At 53.1% G+C, this 27,559-nt stretch overlaps 2 protein-coding genes across 5 annotated transcripts in view; both read right to left on the bottom strand.

Moving 5' to 3' along the window:
* Positions 1-2,583, bottom strand: part of SGIP1 (SH3GL interacting endocytic adaptor 1) — a 50,681-nt gene extending 48,098 nt beyond the window's left edge. Inside the window, exon 1 of the mRNA XM_085067390.1 lies at positions 2,266-2,583. Coding sequence (XP_084923516.1) covers positions 2,266-2,275 — 10 coding nt within the window. The 5' untranslated portion in view covers positions 2,276-2,583. The remainder of the gene's footprint in view (positions 1-2,265) is intronic.
* A 7,880-nt stretch (positions 2,584-10,463) lies between these two features.
* Positions 10,464-27,559, bottom strand: part of PDE4B (phosphodiesterase 4B) — a 150,258-nt gene continuing 133,162 nt past the window's right edge. For all 4 annotated transcript variants that reach the window (XM_085067386.1, XM_085067387.1, XM_085067389.1 and 1 more), the window contains 9 exons: positions 22,711-22,804; positions 19,391-19,569; positions 18,914-19,012; positions 18,654-18,818; positions 17,846-17,945; positions 16,978-17,132; positions 16,754-16,876; positions 15,203-15,385; positions 10,464-12,495 (listed from right to left, as the gene is read on the bottom strand). In XM_085067386.1, coding sequence (XP_084923512.1) covers positions 12,130-12,495; positions 15,203-15,385; positions 16,754-16,876; positions 16,978-17,132; positions 17,846-17,945; positions 18,654-18,818; positions 18,914-19,012; positions 19,391-19,569; positions 22,711-22,804 — 1,464 coding nt within the window. In that variant the 3' untranslated portion in view covers positions 10,464-12,129. The remainder of the gene's footprint in view (positions 12,496-15,202; positions 15,386-16,753; positions 16,877-16,977; positions 17,133-17,845; positions 17,946-18,653; positions 18,819-18,913; positions 19,013-19,390; positions 19,570-22,710; positions 22,805-27,559) is intronic.

Genomic DNA, 27,559 nt, shown 5'->3' on the forward strand with positions numbered 1-27,559 from the left:
CAGCAAGGACTGGGATCTGGAAATATCCCTCAAATTTCATTTTTTTAGGTATCGTTGGGATTTATAAACATCCATGGAAATATTTTTCTCGCAGGAGAACGGAGAAAATATTCTGTATATCGAGCAAAATGCGCATATTGGGCGCAAATTGCTCATCCTGTGCCATTCCCAGTGACATAAATTCTCTTTTTTTCCCCCAAGGAAGAGGATCCAGAGGGCATCAGCTGAGCCAAGGCCACCCTGCTGGCCATGGGTGACACCGGGTGGCCTCAGGTCTCACACCCCACCCTGCACTGCCAGCTCCACGTCCAACATTTCAGCGTGAAAAATGATTTAAATAATGAATTATTACACTAATTAAACCCCTTTGGCATGTTCACCACGAGGAACTCTCTGTGTTTCGCACAGGTTTCAAAGTTTCACCTCAAATTAAGCCAAGCTCACATTAAAATAAAAATTAAAATTAGATCCAAATAAATCCCCTTTGCAAGAGGTCAGGGTGTCAGTGGGATCTCGAAGCTCCACTCTCCCACAAATCCAACCCATTTCCAACTATTTCAAAACCCAAAAACCTGCAGGAATTCTCTCTAATTCCCTCACTGCTGCTCTAGGTTTGCATCGACCACTTGGGGAACCTTTCAAGCAGTTTAATAATTCACTTTTTGGGATTAGAATTTATTTTTTTCCCCAGCTGCAGAGCCCAAATCCCCAGCCTTGGGTGGCATTGCCAGTGACCAAAGCTCCTGCCAGGCAAAAATCCTATCAAGGAGCAAAACCAAACCCAAAAAACCCCAAAACCAAACCCCAAATCCCAAAAGAGCCTCAAAAACCCAACCCTTTTCAGCCTCAAACCTGAATAAATCACCCAAAGCGAGATGTACAACAAGGTGACTTCGATTCATCCTCATTAATTCCTCTGCAAACGTGGGAATTTTGGGAGAATCCAGGTTTTTAATGCCATTTCTCAACGCCATTCTCCCTGCCGTGACCTGCCTGGTTCCCTTCGTGGGATGGGTTTGATGTCATGGGCTAAAATTAAAACCTCTCCTGCTTGTGACTCTCGGCAGGATCGGGGAGAGCAGGGAGAGCTTTTCCTCGGATCCAAAGGCCAAAAAACTCATTTCCTTCCCACCCGAGGATCCCAAACCCATCCCAGGGAGAAGCCATTCCATGTGGCCACGCAGGGCCGTGACGACACCTGAATTCCCGGCATCAGGGAGATGTTTTAGACACAAATTCCATGGATTCTGACACCTTTTTCCAGGTGGATTTGGGCAGGGGGACACCCCCTGCTCCCGGGGATCGGGCAGGGACATCCCAATTTCTGCCTGTCATCCCGGGAAGAGCCCTGGCAGCACCAGGCTGGAGGTGGCTCCGCCAAGGCAGGCCCTGCTGCTGCCACCAACGGGCCAGAAATCCCCCGAAATTCAGTATATCCTGCTCTCCTCGGCCCTGGGCTCTCCATTCTGCTAGGAAATCATGAAATCCAACTCGTCCCCTCGCCGCGGCGCGCTCCGGGAGGAATTAAAAATATAAATAATGAAGAAGAGCTTTACATACGGCCGAGACAGGCGACAGAGGATAAAATTCCTGTCATGCCCAGAGGCTTTTCCCACACAGGATCAGACACAGCCTCCCCGGAGCATCTTGTGCCCGGAGCCCATATTCCCTTCTCGTTTCCTTTTTCGTGCCAACCAACCCCAAGCCAACATCTCCTCCTCCTTCCCCAGGCCTGCATCTCCCCGACGCGGCAAAAAAAAATATTAAAATAAAAAACCCCCTCGAGTTCCGATTCCCTCGTTTCCCACTGAAATGATGCTCTTCCACCCAGGGAAAAGCACCAAACCCCAGCCGGCAGCCCCAGCCGTGCTCTGTGCCAACCCCCAAACCCATCCTCCGTGCAGCGCATCGCATCGCGCTGGGGAGAAAAGAACCATTTCGGGATCCAAATCCCGACGGATCGCAGCCGGTCTGGGCAGGAGGAAGCGGCAGCTCCCCGGAAAAGCGGGCGTTCGCACCGCCGGAGCTGCCTACACAGGGCTGGGGATGGAATTGCAAATAATCTGATGGGCTCGATATTATATCACCGCCCTGCAGCTCGGCGGAGCTGGAACTGCTCGGGATTAGGGGGAGGGGAGGCTCGGATTCGATCCTCGTTATTATTTTATTCGGGGGGAAGGAGAAAAAAAATCCCGCCGGGCGCAGGTTGGGATTTACCTCCTCCCCCGAAGCCGGCGGGCAGAAGGCGCTGGGCTCATCACCTACCTTCCATCATGGTGGCAGAATTGCATTCCTCAATTCCCGAGGAGCCTGGAAAAACACGGGAGAAGGCGAGTCCCTGTCAGCCAGCGGGCGCTCGGGGAGGATCGCGAGGAGGAGGAGGAGGAGGAGGAGGAAGAGCAGGGAATGCCGAGGCTAGGGGAAGGCCATGGATGCTGCTGCGCCTGTATCACCTCCAGGATGGCATCGCGGAGGATGCTGAGAGAAAGGGAGGACGAGGCGGGCTCGGCTCCCGCCCCGCACCGCCTCACATGCGCGCTCGCTGCCGACACACCCCCCGGGAACGCTCCAACCTATTTCCCAGATTTTTTTCCTTTTTTTTTTTTTTTTTTTTTCTTTTTCCTCCCTTTTCCAACCGACTCTCCCCCCCCCCTCCCTCCCCAACCTTTCCCCAAAAGCAGAACCCCTGTCCGCACCTCGTGACGCACTTCCCCTCCCTTAATCCTATTGCAGCGCCCGGCCCTGCCCCATTAATTCCCGGCCGCTGTCAGATTAGGGCTGCGGGTCGGGAAAAAAGGGATCAATCCCGGCGGGGTGCGGGAGATGGGAGCGCAGGGATGCCAGCAGGGCCCTCCCGCAGCCACCCTGGGGACAAACCCAGCCCTGACGTCACGGCGGCGGCAATTAGCCCCGAGAGGAGGATGCGGGAGGAATTGCTCCCCGACTGCCGGCGAGCAGCGCCCGGGAATTCATCTCGCATGAAGGGAAACCGGAGCGGCGAACAAAAGAGGCGGCGGGGGGGCGGCAGGAACCGAGCGCGGGCTGGGCCGGAGCCCCCGGCCGTGTCACCCTGTCCTGTCCCCCCGCGATGTCACCCAGCGGTGTCACCCCACCATGGGTGTCACCCTGGAGGAGCCCCCGGGGGGACGTGGATCCTTCCCATTCCCGGTTGGAATTGGGATCCTTCTCCCCTTCCAACCCCATTCCCAGCGCTGCCCCAGCCCCGGGGGGCTCTGCCGGGGGCAATGCCAGCCCGAGCTGTGGGCATCCCGCCGGCTTTATCCCAGAAAACGCTAAGGGATTTAAAACCCTTTCTGGCTAAATTCGCTCCCAGAGCACTGTGATGGTTTTTTTCCCCGCAGGAAAGGTGCTCTGAGCCCCTCACTGCTCTCCTGGAGCGATCCCCAGGCGGGATCCTCACCCCAAACCCGGATAGCCCTGGCTGGGACACCCCAGACTGCTTTCCCTGCCACCCCGCAGCAAAACCCGCAAACCCCGCGGTGAGCTCCCGCAGCGCTCGGCACAGCGCAGGAGCTGCTCTGCTCTGCTCTGCCCCTCCTCTCCCTTCCTCTCCTCTCCCCTCCGGGCGCAGCGGCGGCGTTTTGGGGACAACCCGCGCGTTCCGGCGCTGGCGAGTGTGGCTTTTCAACGTGACCGCCGAGCGGGGATGGAAAAGTTCCCTTCTGCGCTCCCCCTGCGGCGGCAGGGCTGGAGGAGCATCAGCCGCACGTGCCTCTCGGGAGCTCTCCAGCGCATCCCGCATCGTTTTGCCCATTGAAAAAAAAAATGCCATTTTTCCTTAATGGAAATCAGGTTTTTCTCCCAATTAAACTAGAATTTCTGTATTAAAAAAAAATAAAAATACTAAAATTTTTCCCCCTTCCATTGAAACAAGTGAATCCCCAATGAATCCAAGGGTCTGGGTAAATCACCCAGCAGCCCAGCAGGGTCTCCGTGTCCAGCCCTGCCCTGTCCCACCCCGGCTGGTGGGAAATGCCGCAGCTCGGGGCCCGGGATGGGATTATTGAGCAGATGGTGCCTCTAATCCCTGCGAGGAGCTCCTGTGACCTGCCGGCACCGCTTCCAGCGCGGGGAAGGCAGCCCAGTGCTCCGGGAATTCCGGCTGTAATCCCAGCGTGAGTACAGCTCGTGGAATGTTGTCCCACTGCCCCCTCAGCCCAAGCCCAAAATGCTCCCAGGAGCCAGGGTGGCACACTTGGAATGATGTCCCAGTGATGGACATGAGACCTCCCTGCCCAAATCCCTCCTGGACACTCCAAAATAACACCAATCTTTCAAATACTCATGCATGGCTGAAAGTGGTCCCAAATATTCCCATCCCTGGAAGTGTCCCAGGCTGGGTTGGATGGGATTTGGAGCAATCCCGGGGGAAGATTTCCCTGCCCACGGCTGGGCTGGAATGGGATGAGCTCTGAGGTTCCTCCCGCCCCAAATCTGGGGTTTCTTCACCCCACATCCAGCCAGGGCAGCCCCACAGCTCTCGGGATGCTCCCAAGGGCTGATATTCCCAAACCAAGCCAGGAGAGCCAGGATATCCCTGCTAACCCCTTCCCACACCAGGCGGGGGGTAAAAAACGTCATTTTCACCGAATTCCCCTATTTCAGCACTGGGTTTGGGAAGCATCCCCATCACATCCAGGAATTCCCTGGCTGCTGCTCATCCCAGCTCCAGCTTTCCTCAGATCCATGGATATCTCCTGCTTTTGAAATTCCTCCTGCCATGGGGCAAGACCAAAGCTAACCCCACACCAAGGACCCCACAGAGCTGCCCCTGGAACGAGCTATTCCCAAATCCAGGAGGCACAGGGAGAGCAGGATCCCTGCTGGAGCATTCCCATCTCCCCGGGGAGGGCAGCCTCCAGCAAACCCCTCTGTCCAAAAAAAAGCGATATTCCCAAATTTCGGAATTTGCGACTCCAAACGACTCCCAACCCCACCAAGACGATTCCCACGGAAAGCACTGGGAAACCTCCAGCAGCTCCCGAAGGAGAGGTGTGAGGAGCTGCCAGCGACTAGCAACAGATAAAGTCGAGGGCCTGAAGATTTTAAAAAAAAAAAAAATCCCAATAAAAAAGGCAGCAAATGAGTCACGGAGTGCATTACTCATCCCCAGCAGAGTCATCCGCAGCTCCATGTGACAGCGGCGCGGAGGAGCCCAGCTCGGGACACCGAGCAGCCCCGGGATTTGCTAAATAAAACCCCAATCCGCAGGGCAGGACGAGGCCCCGGCAAATCCCCGGCATTAGCCGAGCCTGGGGTTGTTTACATCCCTTGGGAGCGAACCTGGCCGGGAATGGCTCAGCCTGGGCTGCTCCAGGTGGGAATGAGAGGTTGGAGCTGCAGCTCCTCCTGGCCGTGGCTCCCAACGGCACAGCCCTGCGAGTGAGGATTTCTCGGAAATTCAGCCATTGCCTCTTCCCTATAAAACTGGGTTTGTAGGGGACATGGCAGGGACACTTCCACTGTCCCAGGGTGATCCAGCCTGGCCTTGGACACTGCCAGGATCCAGGGGCAGCCACAGCTTCTCTGGGAATTCTATTCCAGCCAGGAATTCCTTCCCAATATCCCATCCATCCCTGCCCTCTGGCAGTGGGAAGCCATTCCCTGTGTCCTGTCCCTCCATCCTTTGTCCTCAGTCCCTCTCCAGCTCTCCTGGAGCTCCTTCAGGCCCTGGAATGGCTCTGAGCTCTCCCTGGATCCCATTTCCAAGACTCCTTACTCAAAGGCTCAAGATCCCGGCTGCACTCCTGTCCCCTCCTGTCCCCAAGGGGACTCTGCTGAGGACTTTCCAGCCTGACAATGCTCTGCAGCCCCAAACGCCCCCGGGAGCTTCTCCTGGCAGTGCCACAGAATTCCTACTCCACATCCCCACCGCAGCCCAGGAACACCCAGCAGCCCCCAAATTCCCCCAAACCCCACAGCAAACCCCACCTCTCTCAGCTCCTGCTCCGGAGCTCTCCTTGGCGCCACCCTCACCTCTGTTAATCAGGCACTAATCAGGTTAATGAGCAGCGCCTCAGCACCACCCCCTGATGGGGACGAGGCGCAGCTGCCCAGGGATGCTCCAGAGCGTTGAGATTTGATTGATTTTCGGGTTTTTTTTGGGGAAAAAAGGCATTCGGGAACACAGGCAAAGCCCTCGTGCAGGCATGGGGGTTCAGCCAGCACCCCGACTCCGCACCGCCTGCCTCATCCGAAATATTATTAATTCCGTTTTGGATTCGGTCCTTGGGAATATCAGCCTGGAATGTGGATGGAATGGATCCCCTCGGCCGGGCTGCAGAGCTCGGGGAATTTATCCTCCTGGCACTGGAATGGAGTTTTTGTCTTCTTGAGGTGAAATTTAGCAGCTGAAATCCAGGGAAATAAATTTCACCCGGACGTAGTTCAGAGCTTCAGAAGTGTCAGTGGAGTTTTTAATTAAATGCTAAGGGATTTTATCATCTTGACCATCTCTGGGTCTGTCTGACTGGACCAGAATAACGACTATTTAATGACTTTATTTCCTAAAATTAAGTTATTCACCAAAAAACCAACCTGATGGGGAGGGGGCAGATGTGGGGGGGAAACATTTGGGGGGCAAAGGCAGAGAGATCTCCAGGGCAGTCCTGGAGCTACGGGATCCAGCTGTGCGGGGATCCAGCTGTGCGGGGATCCAGCTGTGCGGGGATCCAGCTGTGCCCTACAGGGCAGTCCCGGCTCCGCGTGTCCCTGCCGTGTCCCCAGAGCGGACATTCCCCATTCTCGGGACATTTCCCAGCTCCGGAGCGTCCTTGTCCTGCGCGGCGCCGGCAGCTCAGCAGATGGAGCTGTGCAGCTGTGCAGGGGCGGGACGGGGCCGGACAGATGTGCAGGGGCGGGATGGAGCCATACAGATGTGCAGGGGCAGGACAGATGTGCAGGGGCAGGACAGATGTGCAGGGGCAGGACAGATGTGCAGGGGCAGGACACATGCACACCTGATCCTGCTCTTCTCCCCTGGAGCCCCTGCAGCTCTGCAGCCCCAAAACGGTGCCAAAGCACAGCTGGGGGCTTTGTGTCACCCCAAAAGGGACATTTGGGACACGTAAACTGATGTTAAACCATCAGCTGGGCCACAGCCTGCCCTGTCCTTCCTGGCCACCCGCTGTCCCTCTGCTGTCCCCACGGCCGGACTGGCAGTCCCATCTCCCTTCCCACGGAGCGCCCTGGGCCTCATTCCAGCTGCGATAAAATCTGTGCTTTGTGCTCTGCCCTCAGCCCCTTCCTGTTTTTGACTGCAGAACTGTCAGCGTTTCGCGTTTTCACTTCTCTTTTCTCCCCCGCGGCACTTCCAGGTGAACTCTGCACCAGAGGCACCCAAATCTCAGCTCCAGAGGCACCCAAATCTCAGCTCCAGAGGCACCCAAATCTCAGCTCCAGAGGCTCCCAAATCTCAGCTCCAGAGGCACCCAAATCTCAGCTCCAGAGGCACCCAAATCTCAGCTCCAGAGGCTCCCAAATCTCAGCTCCAGAGGCACCCAAATCTCAGCTCCAGAGGCACCCAAATCTCAGCTCCAGAGGCTCCCAAATCTCAGCTCCAGAGGCACCCAAATCTCAGCTCCTGGCACCCTGAGGGTCCTGCTGGCTGGGTTGGAGCCTGGCAATGCTCTGTCCCACAGGGTGACAAACAGAGGGATATGGGGTGTGGGCTGGGGACAGGGAAACATGGAATCACAGAATCAGGGAGGTTGGAAAAGCCCTCTGAGGCCACCACTGCCCCATGTCCCCAAGTGCCACATCCACAGGGATTTGAAATCCCCCAGGGATGGGGATTCCAGGACTGCCCTGGGCAGCTGTGCCAATGCCTGACCACCCTTTCCATGAAGAAATTTCCCCAAATATCCAACCCAAACCTCCCCTGGTGCAACCTGAGGACATCTCATCCTGTCCCCTGTCCGTCATCCTGGCTCTGTCACATCACTGGGCAGGTGGCAACACCCACACTCATCCCTAACTCCCACGGACGGGGGGGGGAAAAGGACATGGAAATGCAGCTGCACCCCCAGGAGAGCAGGCAGAGCTGGGAAAAGCAGCAGGGCTGGTTTATCATTTCACTTGTTTGCATGGCAGTTCCTGTGAACAGTGTTGACCTCGGGGTCAGCAGTTTCCTGGCGGTGGCAGGGGCTCAGTGGGACCTTTGTCCCCTCACCCCGGCAAGGGCTGGCTCTGCTCCCACTGCTCATCCCCGGATTGATGCCCTGGGTGGGTTCATGGCTGGTGGAAATCCCCCTGAAATCCCAGCTCCATGGCCTCAGTGGGAAACTATGTCCTTGGGGACAAGGCCAGCTGTCACTGGGGGCTCTGGGTGACATCCATCATTCACGCCAGCAGCACGGAGGGGACAGATCTGTGACAGCCCTGTGTGTCCCAGGAAGCTGCAGACCCCGAGCTGGGATCCCTCCCCACTCTCTACACACACCAGGAGCTGCTGGAGTCACTGGGAAACTGGAAACCCCACGGAGCTCTGGATGTGGGGATGGAGAAGCAGAGCCACGGGAAATCCTCATCGCCTGAGGAACAGAGGAAACTGAGCCAGAAAATCTCCCAGCACCTGAACTGGGATTTCCACCCCAAAACCAGAGGGAACATGGAAGGTCTGGGTTGGTTTTGCAGAGCAGTGGCCACTGGAACATTTTCCCTGCTGTTCCTGGAGGGAAGGAGCTGGGAAAGGAGCTCTTCCAGCTCCAGAGCTGCTGTGCTGCTGTGTGCTGTGATCCTGGGGAAGCTGCCCGGCAGAACTAGGTCAGGGAAGGGACACAATGGAGAGAGCGAGGCTGGAGGGGAGGGGGCACGGGCAGGGCAGCCCCACCCCCTGTCACCTCCTGTCACCCCTGGCACCCCCTGTCACCCCCTGTCACACCCTGCCCCTGCCAGGCCTGGGGGCTGCTGGGTGGGAGCTTCACCTGCAGCCCCAGAGCTGCTGCTCTGTCCTGGTTTGGCTCTTCCCCCCAGAAGTGCCAAAGCTTTTCCAGCCCAATAACCTCTTTCCCATCACTGTGCAGCCCCAGGAGCTGCAGGGAGGATGTGGCTGCCACAGCACAGGGACATGGAAAGGATGAGTTGGGGTGAAGGGGGAATGGTTTTGAATTAAAAGACATTTAGATGGGATATTGGGAAGGAATTGTTCCCTGGGAGGGGGGGGAGAGGCTGGAATGGAATTCCCAGAGAAACTGTGGCTGCCCCTGGATCCCTGGCAGTGTCCAAGGCCAGGCTGGATGGAGCTTGGAGTAGCCTGGGACAGCAGAAGGTGTCCCTGCCATGGCAGGGGTGGCACTGGATGGGCTTTGAGGTAATTTCCAACCCAAACTAGTCTGGGACTCTAGGAATCCACTGGGAAAGACAAATCCCTACTGCCTTTCCAAGGAGCTTCCATCAAGGAATTTTCACCAGGAAGTTTCAGAGGTTACAGCCCTGGCCATGTGCTGGGAGAATCCCCTGGGAGCTGCTGGCTGCAGTCCCTTCTGCAGGGACAGGAGGGATGTGCAGGGAGGTGGCCTGGCAGTGGCTGCTCCCAGTGACCTGGCAGTGACCTGGCAGTGGCCTGGCAGTGACCTGGCAGTGGCCTGGCAGTGGCCTGGCAGTGACCTGGCAGTGGCCTGGCAGTGACCTGGCAGTGGCCTGGCAGTGACCTGGCAGTGGCATGGCAGTGGCTGCTCCCAGGCAGTGCTGGGTGGGAAGGCAGGCACGGGATGAGATCCACACTGGGCTTTCCTGAATCCCGGCAAAGCTGTCCCCCCAGCAGGGGACACTGCCGGTGTCACCGCGGTGAGGGCGGCACGGCGGCTCTGCCCTGGCACAGGATGTTTTTTACTGGAAAGTCGCTTGTTTTGGGTCAGGCAGGGACATGAAAGCTCCGGCGGGCTGAGCCGTGCGCGGCCACCGCTTCCTGTCTGCACTCGCCTTCCTGTCGCCTGCGCTGCCCCTGCCCGCGGGAAGGACAAGGTCCCAGGGGCTGCAGGGACGGTGGCTGTGCCCGCCGGGAAGGACAAGGTCCCCAGGGGCTGCAGGGACAGCGGCTGTGCCCGCCGGGAACACTCCATCCCGTGGAATGGGCTGCAGGGGGGGCTGGGATGGACATGGGAGGTTCTGGGTTTGGCCATGGGAGGTTCTGGGTTTGGGGTTTTGGTTCCAGGAGGGTTCTGGATTTCAGCTGTGGAAGGTTCTGGATTTTGGCTGTGGGAGGTTTTGGGTTGTGGCCAAAGGAAGGTTCCAGATTTCAGCCATGAGAGGGTTCTGGGGTTTGGCCACAGGAGGGTTCTGGATTTTGGCTGTGAGAGGTTTTGGGATTGAGCCATAGGAGGATTGTGGGTTTTGGGCTGCAGGAGGGTTCTGGGGTTGGAGGGTCCCATTTCACTGTCCCCAAACAATGGTGACACAGCCCACACTGCCCTGTTGACAAAAGCCTCCCAAAGAGCCGCAGGCTGGGTCATGCTTTCATTTATTCACTTCATATAAAAATCTCTTAAGAATGCATCTGAACACAATATAGAATACTATAACATACATCGTGTGAAACTTTGGGGAACAATAAAATAACCACCTGGAACAATGCAGTGTTCAACAGACAAACAAACCCATTGATCATGCACAACTGTGCTATTGTCATGAACTAATCAGTCACGAGTTGGACCAAAAAGCTTGAAACGTATTTTACAAACTGAGATTGACACCGCTCACGATGCCGGACAAGCTTTGTCAGAGGAAGTTTCACAGCACAATTATTACATCAGTTCACATTTGTTTTTTTGTCATAGAAATTCACATTGGGTCGTTCAGAAATTGGAACGTTGTGACATTGAAAAGCCGGCCCGGGCACGGGGAGTTCTTTGTTCGGTTTTCCCCTCTCTGCTTTCCTGGCAAACTCCCAAATTTGCTGCCCTGGGATGCGCTGTCCCCTCCCCGCGGGCGGCTGCCACCCGAATGCCCTTCCTGGGTTGTGTCTGTCTCTTCAGCTATGTTCAGGTTCTGGGACTTTATGCAATACAAAAGGTTACAAGAAAAAAAAAAAGGCAACTCTTATTCCGAGTTTTCTACCCCATTAACATCGCCGCCGACAGGCGATGCTAATTCATATAAATTAATAACTTACAAAACATTACAGTATGTACAGTAGGTAATAAATACACTGTTATAAACAGTAATGGAGGTGGTAGAGCTCGAGGCAGTGCAGGAGGAGGAGGAGGATGGTGGACCTAAACCTAGGGAACGTGGACGAGAGGCCAGAGAAACACAAATATCCGAGCGTGCAAATTCCGAGGAGCTGCCGAGGGGGAAGGCGTGTCACACGCTGCCTTGCCACGCTAACTCAGGGATGGACTGAGCTGTGCCAGGGAAAAAAAACCTGCCCTCTGTCCTGCTCACCACAAACCCAAACCCCGGGGAGGAAAACATCCCGCTGTTCCCGGCGAGGGAACGGCGCTCGGCGGCACCGAGTGACTTCCAGCGGTCACCGGGGGATTAAGAATACATTGAAGGTGCAGTAATGCGAAGCAGAGGGTTTCCCCTTCTGTTGAGTCTGTCAAAGTGATTAACTGCGATAAAGTGACAGGTATTGCCCATGAAAAAAAAGGAAGACTGCTTCTGGTAACAGGAAGAATCCAAAAAGTAGCCGTCAATCCCGAAACGCTTTGTGTCGCTTTTGAACTACCAAACTCGGCGTGTTGGGTTAAGAGACTCTTGAAAAGACATGAAAGTGTTTACAAAGAAGGCACACAGGTCTGCAGACAGGTGGACAGGTTGGATATGAGTTATTAATCAGTAGTTTCTATCAGTCTAACTGGTATAAATCCCAAAGCTAACGGTATAAAATCTCTCAGTTGTGTGTCATCGCCGCCTCGGTCCCCAAGCCCCAAGCCGGCTCCGGGACAGCGCGACGCTCTGGGCTGACAAGGCTCAAACCACAACGCAAATCACCCGTGCATTTCCTGAGCAATCATTCATCCCTACCCCATCCGGAACCCTGACTCCAATCTCAAGTAGCTGGGAGGATCTGTGGCCCCCGTGCAGAGGCTCAGAGCTCTGCAGGCTGTCGCAGACTGCTTGCGAGCTCCGTAAGTGTGTCAAAGCCACTCCCGCGGGGCTGGCCCATTATGTGTCCACGGGAGATGTGTCTTCTGTCACAATCTCGATGGTGGCCTCGCCCTGGGGCTCCTCCTCCCCCGGCTGGGCCACGCAGAGCGGGTCTGTATTGCTGAAGTAGCCGAGGCTCTCGCCGTCCTTCTCCGGCCCGTCGGAATCCTCCTCCTCCAGCGTCAGTTCAAACTGGAACTTCTCCATCAGGCCCTGGCAGTCCTGGCCCCGCTCCTCCAGGGGAGGGGATGGGCTCTGGGGGATCATGCTCTGGTACCAGTTCCTGTTGTCCTCCAGAGTGTCCAGGATGTCCTGGGCGTCAGGCTGCACCAGGTCAGCCCACGTCTCCCAGAGTGGATGGACGATGTAGTCGATGAATCCCACCTGGAAAACAGAGGAATTGCAAACTCAGGGCAGGGGAATTACCAGGGGCAGGTGGCTGTCTATTTATGTTATATGTTACATGTGTTTTATGTGTTTTGTGTGTTTTATGTTATGTTGTATTATATATTATATCAATATCTGATTTTACAAGCAAAATACCAGGATAAGTCCCAAATCACCACAGCCTGAAGCACACAGAACCACTGGACATGCAGAGCTGCACCCACAGTGCTGGGTTGGGCTCATGCCATGTCCAAAATCAAACCTTGGGTGAAAGTTTGACTAAAAGCAAGAGCCAGCAGGATGCTCAGGACACAGAGCCCTGGGCTGATCCCCAGCGTGGGCAGCAGGAGAGGGGAATTCTGCCCCTCTGCCCCACTCAGGTGAGATCCCACCTGAGAGCTGCTCCAGCCCTGGGGACACAGCACAAAGAGCTGGAGCTGCTGGAGAGAGTCCAGAGGAAACCCTGGAGCTGCTGCAGGGCTGGAGCTCCTCTGGAGCCAGGCTGGGAGAGCTGGGGGTGCTCAGCTGGAGAGGAGAAGGATCCAGGGAGAGCTCAGAGCTCCTGCCAGGGCCTAAAGGAGCTCCAGGAGAGCTGGAGAGGGACTGGGGACAAGGCATGGAGGGACAGGACACAGGGAATGGCTTCCCACTGCCAGAGGGCAGGGATGGATGGGAGATTGGGGAGGAATTGTTCCTGGGAGGGTGGGGAGGGGCTGGAATGGAATTCCCAGAGAAGCTGTGGCTGCTCCTGGATCCCTGGGCAGTGTCCAAGGCCAGGCTGGAGCAGCCTGGGACAGCTCCATGACAAGCACATGGAACTCTCAGCACTGAGTAAGTCTGCTCCTCTCAGAATTCCCAGGTGACTGACAGCTGGGAACACCCCAAGGCAAGCAGCCAGCCCTGTGGTGCTGCAGTTTTTCCCTATTCTGAACTATCCATGCACTTCTAACATTCCCATCTTCCTCCTGCCCTCTGCCAAAGCCACCTCCGTGTTTCCACAGGGATCCAGCCACGCCAGAGATTTCCTTGGGAAGAGCACAGCAGCTCATCCTGGGAATCCTGCTGAGGCCACGGAGTGACTCCAGCTCTGGAAGAGTGAGGGATGAGGCTGTTCCATCAGCCCTTCCGCTGAGCTCAACCCTCTGACTCAGGGAGGAACCACGTCCAGGATGGAGCCACGGGATGGCCATAAAGGGGATTGGAATTCTTCCGTCTTGGCAGACTCTGTCCCCTGTCCCTGCTCTGCCGCATGGCTTTGTGTGGAGCAGGGAAATGGCTCTCCCAGGAGCCCAGCTCAACGGGCAGATGTTTGCTTTGGAAATCACACGTGGCTCCCTCAGACACAACAGGATGTCAATAGGATCGTTAGCATCCAACTGGGGAGGCAGCTCTGGCAAAAAGGGGGTGAAGATTTCCTGCTGCACGGGGGAAAAGTGGGGGAAAAACGGGTTTGGGGTGGTTGGAACCCCAAATGCACCAATGGGTAAAAATCAGCACTCCTTCATCATTGTTGCTTTAAAATCATTGTTTCAGGTCATTGTTCCTTTAAAATCCTCCCAGATCATGGAAGAACTGTCCACTGATCCTAAAATATTCTGATGTAAGGAGGGGACATCTCAAACTCTGAAATATTTGCGTATTATTTCCCAATCCACTCCTTGTTTCCCTCCAGCACAGACACACCACATCCCTTTCTCCTCTGCCATTCCACGATGGCCATTTTGTGCAATTCCCTTTTTTTTGCAAGGCAAAAATGCCATTTGGAAGGCTCTGCGAGGTGCAGATGTGAAACAAAGAATGAACTGGAGCTCACATGTGGAGCACATGGCCAAGGCTGGCTGGAGGATTCATTTCTTGTTAGGTTAAGAAATCCGATTTTTCCAACCAAATCACCACGCGGTTGAGTGAATAATTTTGAAACCGCTTGGCTGAGCCCAAGAGGACATTTGGAAATAATTACCATCAATTTTGTTACTTATTCAAGCTGAAAAACCTCAGTGATGACTTGCTGGAGTCATTCAAAAACAACGACCAAGACAAGCGTTATATAAAGGTTGGAATCTGTTTGGACAAACATAAATTCCTGGTTTTATTCCAGACTATCCGGGCGAAATTTTATGGCCTGTGCTGCACAGGTCAGAACAAAATCTGACCTTGAAACCATTTTATGAATTGGAATTAGGGACAAGCCCGGTCATCCTCAAAAAAGAGGCAAATCCAGCCAGGTCATTCTCAAAAAAGAGGCAAATCCGGCTGCTTTTAAGGTCTGTATGGACGTAAATGAATATTTCTGTGATTCACACTGCACAGGGCAACTCCATAGGCTTTTAACTTGACTGGACTGCAAAACTGTCCTGGATAATGAGGGACATCCAGAGTTTTCTGGGGTTCTGAGGTGGATCTGAGCTGGGAGAAGCACCCAACCCTGCAGGTCAGTGGGTTCAGAGGGGCTCACTGAGAGGGGGTGGGATGGGGAGAGCAGAACTGCCCTTCCCGAGCCTGGGGAACAGAAGGACCCAACTCCCTCTGGAAAATGGGACACAATCCAGGGATGAGGAGCTGAACAGCCTGTGAGAGCCCCAGGCCCAGCTGGGTGTCAGGGTGGATCAGAACCAACCCTCTGCACTGCTGCCTCCTGCCCTGGCTGTGTCTCTGCTCTCAAACCCCAAGCCCAGGCAGGAAAAGCTGCAGCTCAGGGCATTACCTGGGATTTCTCCACGGAGGCTGTGTGTTTGTCACACATGGGGCTGATCTCCATGCCTCTCTCCCGCTCCTTGTCTCCCTGCTGGAAGAACTCCTCCATGATCCTGTCCGTCCACTGCCGGTAGAGCTCCAGAGATTTTGTGGGATTGCTCAAGTCTGCACAATGTACCATATTCCGGAGAACCTGCAATTAGATCCATCAGGAAACTCGTAAAATCAGCTGGAGAAAGAGGAGGGTTTCAAGCTGTATCTGCAGAACATTTCAGCAGGAGACTCTCTGGTTATGAAACAGACCATAAAATATCAGCATTGTTCCATGGTGCCACGGTAGAGACATGGAGCTGTTGGAGCAAGTCTGGAGGAGATTGTGGAGTTTCTCCAGGGCTGGAGCCCCTCTGGAGCCAGGCTGGGAGAGCTGGGAATGTTCACCTGGACAGGAGGAGGATCCAGGGAGAGCTCAGAGCTCCTGCCAGGGTCTAAAGGGCTCCAGCAGAGCTGGAGAGGGACTGGGGACAAGGGATGGAGGGACAGGACACAGAGAATGGCTTCCCAGTGCCAGAGGGCAGGGATGGATGGGAGATTGGGAAGGAATGCCTGGCTGGGATGGAATTCCCAGAGAAGCTGTAGCTGCCCTTGGATCCTGGAAGTGTCCAAGGCCAGGTTGGACAGGGCTTGGAGCAGCCTGGGATGGTGGGAGGTGTTGGGTGGGATGAGATGAATTTAAAGTCACTCCCAACCCAAACCAGCCTGCTGATTCCACCTCCATGGATGAGCTCAGCTGCCACAGCCCCAAATCCAGATGTGCTCTCTGCTGCTCAGCCCTCGCTGCTGGTGCAGCTGTGCAAGTGTTGATGACACCACAGGTCTGTTTGTGCATCCAGCTGCTTCCCACCATTCCCAATCCACTTCCACGCTCTCATGGGAAGAGCTGAAATCCTCCCACTTTATGAAATGAGTAATATTCCTTCCACACACACACCAAATGGGCCTGACTAAGTGGCCACAAGGATTTAGGCAGCAAGGCAGTGTCTGAAATAAAAATTTAAAGAGTTTTCCCATGGCCCTGTTCTTAAGAAGTTGGTCATCAAAGTGGAGAGCAGAGCAGGATGCATCTTGTCCTGCTCACTACCTATCCCTGTTCCAGCATTCCCTGGGATTTCTGTAAATCAAGGATTTAATTGTTTAGGGAACAGAACTGCTCATCACTAATTCCAGCTCTCTCAAGGTTGCTTAAGATATGGAGCTGCAAATTAAATTCTTGCAATGTTGTAACAGGAGAACAAATGGGAGAGAGCAGCAGGGAAATTCAGGAGCCCTCAAAAAATGACCTCAGAATGTGCCACGTTTGCAGTTCCATGCTCCAAATGTCAAAAAACCCCTGATTCCAGTCACCTAAAAAATATGGGACCACCCTGTGCTGCTTTTGAATGCAGAAGGAAACAACTGCTGAGAATTTAGGTCAGCAGCTTCAATCTCTGGTCAATTCACAAGCTGCATGGTTTCTTCCTCCTGACCAAAAACACCCCAAATGCAGGGGATCTGGCTGCCTCACCTGTATTCTGTCTGTGTAGTTGTCCAGAAGGAGAACCCCTGAGCTGGTCACCTTCTTGGTTTCCACCATGGTCTTCAGATCAGCCAACAGACTCATGTGCTTCGACATATCCGTGGCCAACACCTTTCCAGAAGGGGAAAAAAATTCCCAATTTCAGGAAGGGAAGCCACAAAAAAAAAAACATTTTTGGTGGAGAAGAGGATCAGGGAGTGGGCAGCTCTTACCATGTCGATCACCATCTTCCTGAGGGTCTGGCGCTGCTTCTTGGTCAGGTTCTGGAAGATGTCACAGTGCTCCTCCTGCAGCAGCTTGAAGCCCACGGCCAGGTGGTGATTCTCCAGCACGGATTCGTCGTTGTACATCAGGGCCAGCTCGGAATCTGGGAAGGGAATGGCAAGTGTGGGACTTCAGACTGGGAATTGTGGGATTTGCAACAGGCAGTGCTTGTCCTGGACACTGGAATGTTTTAATTGGGAAAGGTTTCCTTGCCCCACCCCTGGAAGGGTTCAAGGGCAGGGTGGATGGGGTTTGGAGCAAGATGGGATTGGGGAAGGATGATTTTGGGATTCTGGGATTGTTTTCAGCACCAACCCCAGCACTGAACCAGCCTTTGCTCAGTCATAGTGACAAAATAATGCTCAGCTGACTCAGTTACAGAATCACTGACAACAGAACCCTGCAAAAACCCTTCCCAGAACATAATAGTGCCCATATTTTGGAATCCAGATCCATGCTCAGCCTGTGGCAGAACACAACACAAAGCCCACTATTTGGCTTTCTGGTGGTCAATAGCAATGGGATGATTTATCTTATCTTAATGGTGAAGTTTGCACTCAGGCCTGGCAGAATTATGATGTGTTAGCAAGCAGGAAATACTGACTTTACAAATTGTGCTACAATGGCTCCCTTTGTCAGGGATTGCATTTTCATTCCTGCCTGATCCCAAAACGTCTCACTCATTTACTGCACAACATTTTGAGAGGGCAGCCTGGAAGCCACAATTTGTGGCATGGAAAAAGCATTCCCTTTGGTTTCCAAGGTGGAAATGGGTTCAGCTGGGTGGAATTCCGAATGCTTCAGGGCAAAACTCACTTGTGTTGATCAGGAATTGATTGGAGACCCCGGGGTGATCCACATCGTGGATGGCAGCTGCAAAAATGGCAGCGAGGATCTCCAGATCCGTGAAGACAGCCTGGGAGGGAACAACAGGAATTTGTCAGAGGTTTGATCTCTCAACAGCTGGGGAAGCTGATTTAGGGAAATGAACTGTGCTTTTTTGAATCAGTTTTCTGAGACAAGAAAAAAGGTGAAGGTGAAACAGAAATTCCAGACACTGAGATCTCCTAAGGATGGAGGCCCTGGAGCAAAGTGAGCACCCAGAAGTGATGCCTTAGGATTTTAGCTTCTATACTTTTTGTGTATCTGTAATTTTAACGTATAACTCTGGATTCCATACAGAGTGCTAAAGCTCCTGTTCTCAGCATTTTTAGACAGAACAATTCCTCTAAAACCTGAAATCCAAGGGCACCTCACTGTCTCAGAGCCCCAAGATATGTAAACAGCAGTGAATTGGGGAAGCAAACTTGGAGTTATTGGCTTCATTAGCTGAAGCTGTAATTGGAGGATTAAAGCTCAATATACAAATGGACAGAACCTATAAAGTATGAAAAACTGATGACCTTATAAAAAACTTATAAAGTATGAAAAACTCATGACTGTGCATCCATTCTGGGTGCAGCCCCTTGAGGGCTCTGTCTGCCCTAAACGCACCTGAAGGCGCTTCAATAAATTCAACTGCTTTTTGATTCTCTAACTTTGCCCAGCCTCTGTTTTCAGGCAAGCCCATCAAGGAGAGGCAGCAGTGTCACCCCACGCTGCCCAGAGGCAGCAGGACACTCACATCCAGGGCAGGGGTGGAGAGCAGCACGTGGGTGGACTGCGCCACGTCGGCGGCGTGCAGGCTGTTGTGGTAAGCCACGTCCGAGTGGTAGTGATCCTCCAGCGTCATCATGTACGTCACAAACGTGTCTGAGGAGATCTTGAACGTCTTCAGCAGGTCCCTCTCCTGTGGGATCAGAGCGTCAGACCGTGCAGGGGAGCAGAGAGGAATTGGGAAGGAAAACTGGGCTGGGAATTTGGGAATTTGGGAATAATACACACCTGGAAAATGGCGTACATGATGCAGGTGAGAGGTCGGTTGTGGGAATACCTGGCCACGTTGAAGATGTTGAGGCCCCACTTGTTCAGGTCTTCCAGCTCCTTTGGAGAGCACAAAAAGAGAATGGTTTCGTGTTTTTACAGCTAATTCTGCATTTCCCAAAAAGTTTGCAAATATGCTAATTTAATGATTATTGTAATTATGTAAGTGCTGAATGTGTGCACTTGATAAACACAGAGTGACTGTGAAGGGCTGATTTTGTGCTTCATAATTGCTCTCCTCAGCCTTCATCACCTTTTTTTCTTTTTATTTTAGGGTTATTTTCAAGAATTTCAAAAGACAGAATATGCCCTTAAGACCTGCTACCATTAATTACACAATTTGCAATGGTTTCAGCACTCCAGGGATAGAATTTTCCAAGGGGGAACAATCCATTCCCAGCTTCCAGACTCTCCCAGAAGAGCAGGAATCTCTCCTACCTTGGCCAGATGATCTTCCTTCTCTGTTTTCACCCCGAATCGCGAGATGCTGGTGTTATTTAAGCTCGAGCTGTGCATTAGTTTCTTCACTCCACTGATCTGTGTCATGAGCTGCTGCTTCTTCTTCTTCTCCCTGTCCTTCTGGGTGGGAGAAGGAATCTCCACATCGTTCTGCTTGTCTGCAATAAATCAGGGGGAGGTGAGTCAGCACGGCATGAACTCCCAAATCAACCCCAAAATCAGCCCTTCAGCAGCTGCCTCTGCACCCCACTGCACACTGGGCTTTCTCATGGGGGTTTCTCTCATTTTGGGACCCAAAAATAAAATAAAAACAATCCCAGACCCTCTGGTTGCTCTCTGCAAGCCTGAGCCCTGCTGGGACACGAGGCCAGGCTGCTTTTCTCTGCCACTCTGCGGTTTGGGGACACAGGATGTGCCCAGGAATGTCCCTCTGTGTGTGGATGTGGCACCTGGGGACATGGATTAGTGGTGGGAATGGCAGTGCTGAGGGAATGGTGGCATTCCATGGTCTCCAGCCTGAGTGATTCTGGGATTTTCCATGCCTGAAGGTTCTGCCTGGGGTGAGATCCTGATTTATTACCTATTTTCAGGGAAATAAAACAGATGTGCAAACAACACGTTTTCCCTGGAGAAAGTAAAACCAGACCTATTTTTCCTATTTTCACTTTTTAGTCTCAGTACCCTCTGCTCTTAAACCAGTGAGTGTCACTGATTTATTAAACATTTATCATTCATAAATATGCATGGAATACCTTCCAAAGCAAAGGCCACATTCCCACTGCCATTCTCAGGGATGATCACTATTTCAGTGCACATGAAGAGGCACAAACCTGGCTGGGCAGATGTGCTTAGCAGATAAATAAATCTTCAAACCAGATGTTATTTATTGCTCTACAGCTGCTTTATTGCAGATCCAGCGCTCATTACTTCTCCCTAGCCCATTTTTCATGGATTTTACCATGACCTCTGTGCACCTTGAAGATCTCCAGAGGGATGAGGCTTCCAGGCATGAGTTACTTTTGCCTGGGCCTAATTAAACCCCTCTGAAATGAGGAGCAGCAGTGCTGCAATTAGGGAAGGAGTCATTACTCCCAGCAAAGCCTGCCTGACATCAGTGGGTGTTCCCTGGTTTTTGCTGGACCACGGAAGGACTTTCCTCTCCATAATCTCCTTAGCAGTGACTAAGGCAGCAGCAAATGGCCATTCCGGAGCAGAAATCCCTGATTTGTTCAATCCTGTCCCCTCGGGGGTGGCAGCTCAGCCCGCAGGGAAGGGCATGTGACAAAGGCAGCAATCGTCCCTCTGACGTGATGTGAAACCACTGTGGTCATCCCGGACCTTCCCACGGATCCTGAGCATGGGATGGGATGGGAACCTGATGGGAACTGCAGGGCTGAACCCTCTGCTCCTTCCTGGAGCCTTCTCAGCTCGTTTCATCATGGAATTACAGAGTGGATTGGGTCAGAGGGACCTCAAAGATCATCTCATCCCATCCTCCTGCCATGGCAGGGACATCTCCCACCATCCCAGGGACACCTCCCACCATCCCAGGGACATCTCCCACCATCCCAAGGACATCTCCCACCATCCCAGGGACACCTCCCACCATCCCAGGGACATCTCCCACCATCCCAGGCTGCTCCAACCTGGCCTTGGACACTACCAGGGCTGTTGGGCACTCTGTGCCAGGGCCTCCCCACCCTCACAGCCAGGAATTCCTTCCCAATCTCCCATCCATCCCTGCCCTCTGGCAGTGGGAAGCCATTCCCTGTGTCCTGTCCCTCCTTGCCCTAAGAAAACCAAAAGGCTGAATGAAGTCAGTAGATCTGGGTTCAGTATCTCTGAATTATCCTCATCTTTGGAGACAAACGAGTGTCCTACCCACATATTTCTTTTTGTTTGTTTGTTCAACTTCCTCCCTCGTAGCCTCGTTATTTTGAGTACTCATTTAATTTAATTAAATTTTAGGGGAGGAAAGAACTAATTCATAAAACCCATAGCAGCACGACTTCCTGAAACAGCTGATTATCCTTTTAAAAGCTTTCATCTTTTTTTTTTTTTTTACATGAGCAATCAGGCTGCAATCTGGCTCAATCTGGAGAGCCTTCCTCCCCCAGGGTGCCCAGAGAAGCCCCTGGATCCCTGGAAGTGTTCAAGATCAGGTTGGACAGAGCTTGGTGCAGCCTGGGATGGTGGAAGGTGTCCCTGCCATGGCTGGGGTGGGATGGATGGACTTTGAGGTAATTTCCAACCCAAATCAGTCTGGAATTCCATGAATAAAACAACCTCAGCAGCACCCCTGGCTCCTCAGCCCCTGCTGGTATTCAGGCCTCACTAACCTGAGATTCAATTTTGGGGGCCACATTGGCAATTCCTGCTGCAGCACATCCTGCTCCCCACTCTGTGGCTGCTGGGAAGAGCTGACCACCAGCCAAACCCCAGGATATTCCCCTCTGTGCATCCCAACCTGGGCAGCCTTAATCCATCCCCTGTTTGATCCATGCTCTGGATGTCAGACTGAGCAGAGCAATGAGACCAAAGCATTCCCACAGAGCAGCTCTGAGCTCCTGTGGATCATTAATGCTGCGGTGTGTCCCAGATGCAGGCAGCAGCTCCAGTTGCTGCTGGCATTTGGGATCACTTGAAAATCCTTCATGGGAATAATTGTGTGTCACACTGGGAATGCATTCCAGGCCATTCCAACCCCAGGGCACAATTCTCCACGAGCTCCAGACACTCAGCCTTCAGAGCTGCTGGAATCAGGGATATCTATAAATATGAGGCTCCTCATTTGACATGCAAATGGTCACAAATCCTAAAGCTGCTTCTTGAGAAAATCCCATTTCTCCTAACAAATTTTGACACAGAGGATTCATTCATGTCCTCAGAGCTGTGAGCTCCAGCAGAATGAATGAAATGCAAAACATTCCCTTCATCCTGACTTCTGGTGCAAAACAGAATTTACAGCAAGCAATAAATAAACTGCCTGGGCTGATTCAGTCTGAAGGGAAGATGCAGCTGAACGAGCTGCAGTTGGGGTTGGTGTGACTTTGTCCTTTCCATAAGGTCACCACAAAAATCCAGCATTGCATAAGGCAGCCACCGCCGAATCCTCCCAGAAACATCCCACGGCTTGGAAAGGAATTCCTCTGCAACCCAACCGCTATTCTTCCCCTTCCCACAGCCAGCCGAAAGTGAAAACCCAAACCATCCCCGAGAGGGAAGCTGTGAATGAGTGGGGTGATCAGGCTGCCCTTACCCCTCCCCCGGGGCAGCAAAGCTCGGGGTGCATTCCTTACCCAGGAAGGTGTTGGAAATGTACTCGGACACCTGATTGCCCGAGCGGCTCATCTCGGACAGGTGGGTCAGCTCCCGGTTCAGCATCCTCTTGAACTGCGGGGGGAGAGCACAGACAAAAATGGCATTTTTAGGGGATCCTTCCCCAAAAACCCGCACAGCGGTACAGCTCGGGGGACTCCCCAGAGCGGCAGAATTCCGGGGATATTTGGGATGGAGGCAGCGGCAGATGGTTTCGTTTCCATCCTGCTCGGCAGCACCATGACTGGGTATTTCTTTCCAGCCCACGGAATTAATTTCCTCTAAAGATGCTTATTAATTGTTACTGTCGCGAACGAGGCGAGAACGTTTCAGATAAATCGCTCTGAAAGCGCAGATTTTTATCTCAGGTTAAAACTGCCCATCCCCAAACCTTCTTTTGTTCTGGGTTTTCTCAATTTGCTCCATTTTGTATCACACAAACAGACAACTGCATATCCAGGGGAGAAACACGCCATAAATCTGAGGATCGTACAGCAAAATGTAGGATTCAGGCATGATTCCCCCAGATATTCACGCTGTGATCCTCCTGATTTTATAATCCAACATTTCCACTGCTGCATCATTTTATCCTGCAACGCCGAATTCCCCCCAAAAAAACCACATCCATGGACTCTGCATGCACACCACACACACGATTAGCCAAAACACACGGAAATCCGCATTTTTAAAGCATCTTTTCCTGACAAAGGAGCACGAACAGCACAAGAAAGCAGCCATTAATCACTCAGTAATTAACAACCCTGCAGGAATTCAACCCACCTTAATATAACCCCAAGACACAGATAACAAATAGTTGGCTTCAGGCATTTTGGAAAGCTCCTCGCCAAAAGCAGCCCGGAGAAATCGCCGCTCCCACCGGAGAGCTCCAGGGGCTCACGGATATCCCCTTTCCCCAATTCCCGAAAAAAATCAGCGTTCATCCGCGGCGGAGATCCCGCAGAACAGACAAAGGCGAGGCTGGCAGAGCATCCTCGCCGAGCAGCCGGGGGTGGGTGAGAGAGGGAGATGAGATCCGGGAGAGCACAAAGGAGGGATGTGATCCGCACGGAGCGCTGGGGGGTTTGGGATCGTGCTCACATCCCAAACGGGGTCCCCGCTCCACGTGAGCCGCGCCAGCAAAAGGATGCTGATTTCCGAGGGGTTGCCAGCTCGGCTGACACAGCCATGTTTTTAAGGGGGAATTAAAATGGAGGAAGCTCGGGAATAATTAAATATTTAATATTTCAATAAGGGGAAAGCAGGCGGCAGTCTTGTCTCCGTTCCTGCTTTGCTTTAATCCTGTTCTTTGTAGAGACTGCGATTTTTAAAGTATTCCCAGCTGGATTTTTTTAAAGCAGCATTTTTCTCATTTTCAGTGTGATTGGGTTTTTCCTTCTACGTGGTAAAGGGTAAAATGCAGCAAGGCAGCAAAATGTCCCTTTCCAAATTGAAATATCCTTCAGATCAGAGGTATAAATTAATAATCACCGTAAATGTGACTGCAATTCATAAATTCATGCATTCATTCTTAAAAGAATGGATCTGTAATGTCCCTGCCCGAGGCAGGGGGTGGAACGAGATGAGCTTTAAGGTCCTTCCCAACCCCAACCATTCCGTGATTCACAACCCAAATGTCAAGATTTAACCATTTCTGCAGTTTTTATTTCCAACTGACGAGCAATGCCTTTCTGAGGAAGCTGGAGCTCTGCTTGGGCACGGAATGCACAGAAATTCCCCTGGTGCAGTGCCTGTGGCACAGCCTCAGCACGGAACCACCAGGCTGTGCAGCTCTCCCGCTGCCCAGGATGTCCTTGGCGATTGTGCTGGGAACACAGCACATGCCAGAGGCCAGGATTCCCAAAATAAAAGGGCCTTCTTTGCTGTGAAATCTTTTCCTCTCTCCAGCTGCCTTCCAGCTCTCAGCCTCCCTTGGAATGGAGACACGAGGCTTCCCCACGTGCTGGGGGACACGTGAGGAGTGGGACAGCCTGCAGTCCTGGTCTCTGCTCCCTCTGACAGCCCAGCCTGGGCAAGGTATGGCTCCACAACAGCCAGATGGGACTCCTGCTCAACCTTTGGCCACCTGGAGCTGTGACCCACCTTCTGTCCCTAAATTCGTGGTTAGCAGAGGTGGGAAGCTGCTGGCACCTCCCTTGTCCCTGTGCAGCCCAAAGGTGGGACAATGCCACCTCCATCCCTGCTGTCCCCTGTGCCAGAGCCACAGAAACAGGGAATCCTGGAATGGGTTGGGTTGGAAGGACCTTAAAGATCATCTCATCCCACCCCTGCCATGGCAGGGACACTTCCACTGTCCCATGCTGCTCCAAGCTCCATCCAAACTGGCCTTGGACATTCCAGGGATCCAGGGGCAGCTACAGCCTCTCTGGGAATCTGTGCCAGGGCCTCAAACCCTCACAGCCAGGAATTCCTTCCCAACATCCCATCCAATCCTACCCTCAACATCACACAGTGGGACCTCACTTCCCAGGTGTTATTCACACAGTTTAAATCCTGTCTCATGGGATACTGGAAGGAGAGGGATGGGAAGTTGGTATCCCATGGGAGTTGGGCAGGATTGGGATCAGAAGGTTGGTATCCCATGGGATACAGGCAGGATTGGGATCAGAAGGTTGCTATCCCATGGGATACAGGCAGAATTGGGATCAGAAGGTTGCTATCCCATGGGATACAGGCAGGATTGGGATCAGAAGGTTGGTATCCCATGGGAGATGGGCAGGATTGGGATCAGAAGGCTGCTATCCCATGGGATACAGGCAGGACTGGGATCAGCAGGATTCTGGCTGCCCAGGAATACATCCCACAGCGCTGTGCCATGGTTTTTGTCTCACAGAGTCTCTCCTACACCTCCTGCCAAGCACGAGGAACAAAAGCCCTTTGGGAACTGCCAAGAAAACCCTTGGAGAAGGAGCAGGAGGGGCAGCAGGAGCAAACCCCGAGGCAGGGAGCAGCTCTGACCCCATATCTGTCCCTGTGACGTCCTTCCAGCGGTCACAAGCACACCAGCCACGTGAGCTCTCTCTCCCCCAGCTGCAGCATTCCCTGCATCCAGGCCTTGATCTGCTCCCGGGAAATGCCACCAGCAGAGGATCACACAAACCACACGAAGCACCCCGTAATCAGTAGGGCTTTTAAACAATGCTCCCTTTCAGGTCAACGAGTCCCAGAAGTGCTGGACAAACAGCTGATAAAGATGTCTTTACCTCACGAGTGGCCCACAAAGCACAAAGGGCAGCCACAGCCTCTCCACAAGGTCACCCAAGCCATCTGCAGCAGATAAAAATCCTCGGGATTCTCACACCCCATCTGGAACCGGGAATCTGCCCCCAGCAGCCCTAATCTGCCTCACCTTTCCAGCCTTTTAATCAGCAGGCAGCAGAATGACAGCGCTGCTGAAAGGACTGCGAGGGTCAAACCCAGCTGAGCTTCCCGGAGCTGTGGGAATTCCCACAGGATTTGCAAAGTTTATCGGGAAGTTTATTGGGAATCCTGGCACCTCCGCAGGATTTATTTAATCACACGAGCCCCTTTCAAGAGCACCGATGCATCCCGGATGTTGCACGGCTCGTGGAGGGTATTTGGGATTTTTTCCTGATTTTCCTGATGTTTCTGGAGCACCGCTGCTTCCCGGGAATTGCTCTGCAGGGAGCAAGCAGGCTGCAGCCTCTGCAGGGATCAATGGCTGATGTCATGTGCAACCCCCTGTGGCAATCCTGGCCTTAAATCGATGCGACAGCCACGGGGAAAACAAACAGATTGCAGGGAGCGAGGAGAGAATTCCAACTGCTCCACGTGGAGCAAACCCTTGGATTGGCTTTGGAGAGCTCCACGTGCAATTACGGTAACGCCCCGCAAGACGCGGGTAATTACGGTAATGCCCATCCGCACCATGCGGACCCGGGCTGTTATTTCCGTTAATTTCCATAATTAATAATCATCCCCGTGTCTTTTCCAAAGGAAATTAGCACTGATAACCTCGCTAACAGACGGGAATTAGGAGTGTCCAATCCCCAGCTCCAGGGGTCTCCCTTAAAAAGCAGAAAATCAGGAATTGGGTAAAGAGTTCCTTTTCCTCTACCCAACCTCCGACCTCAGGACCATGCAGTGAACCCATTTAACTGATGAGAAGAGTGCAGATATCACCAATAAGACGAAGCCCAAGTGCAATTTTCCACCTCCAAAGGCCCAGGGCGGCACAGCCGACATTCCCAGCGAGTCTGGAAGCATCTGGAGTGTTGTGTGAGAAACATCCCCGGCACTGCATGGAGCTTTCCTGCTCTGAAGCAACTGCAGAACTCATCTGCACCACATTAAGCCTCCCAGAATTGAATCATTCTTTGTTACCAGCAGTGACCCTGTTCCCTGCATCCTCTGGTCCAGGGAATCATGGTTTCTGTCCAGTTTTCCAGCCATGCGTGCTGGTGGGAATTTCCTTGATTACCAGTGGGAAAGTTTGCTCCCAGTTCTCCTCCTGCCGCCCACAGCAAACCCTCACTGCTCAGGGCTTCTCCCCATCTTTATTCCTCTGCTCAGCTGTGGTTCCAGACACAGAGATCCTCGGTGAAGGACTCGGGGAGGAAGAAAATTCGGCCTAATTTATGATAGGATTTGCCAGATTTAGGAGCCAAACCATGCTGGGGGTGACCTTGTCATGACCTGCCAGGGTCTGAAGGGGCTCCAGGAGAGCTGCAGAGGGACTGGGGACAAGGGATGGAGGGACAGGACACAGGGAATGGTTTCCCACTGCCAGAGGGCAGGGATGGATGGGATATTGGAAGGAATTGTTCCCTGGGAGGGTGGGGAGGGGCTGGG

This window comes from Lichenostomus cassidix, chromosome 8 (genome assembly GCF_008360975.1).
Source record: "Lichenostomus cassidix isolate B80296 chromosome 8, HeHo_3.0, whole genome shotgun sequence".
NCBI classification, from domain to species: Eukaryota; Metazoa; Chordata; class Aves; order Passeriformes; family Meliphagidae; genus Lichenostomus; species Lichenostomus cassidix.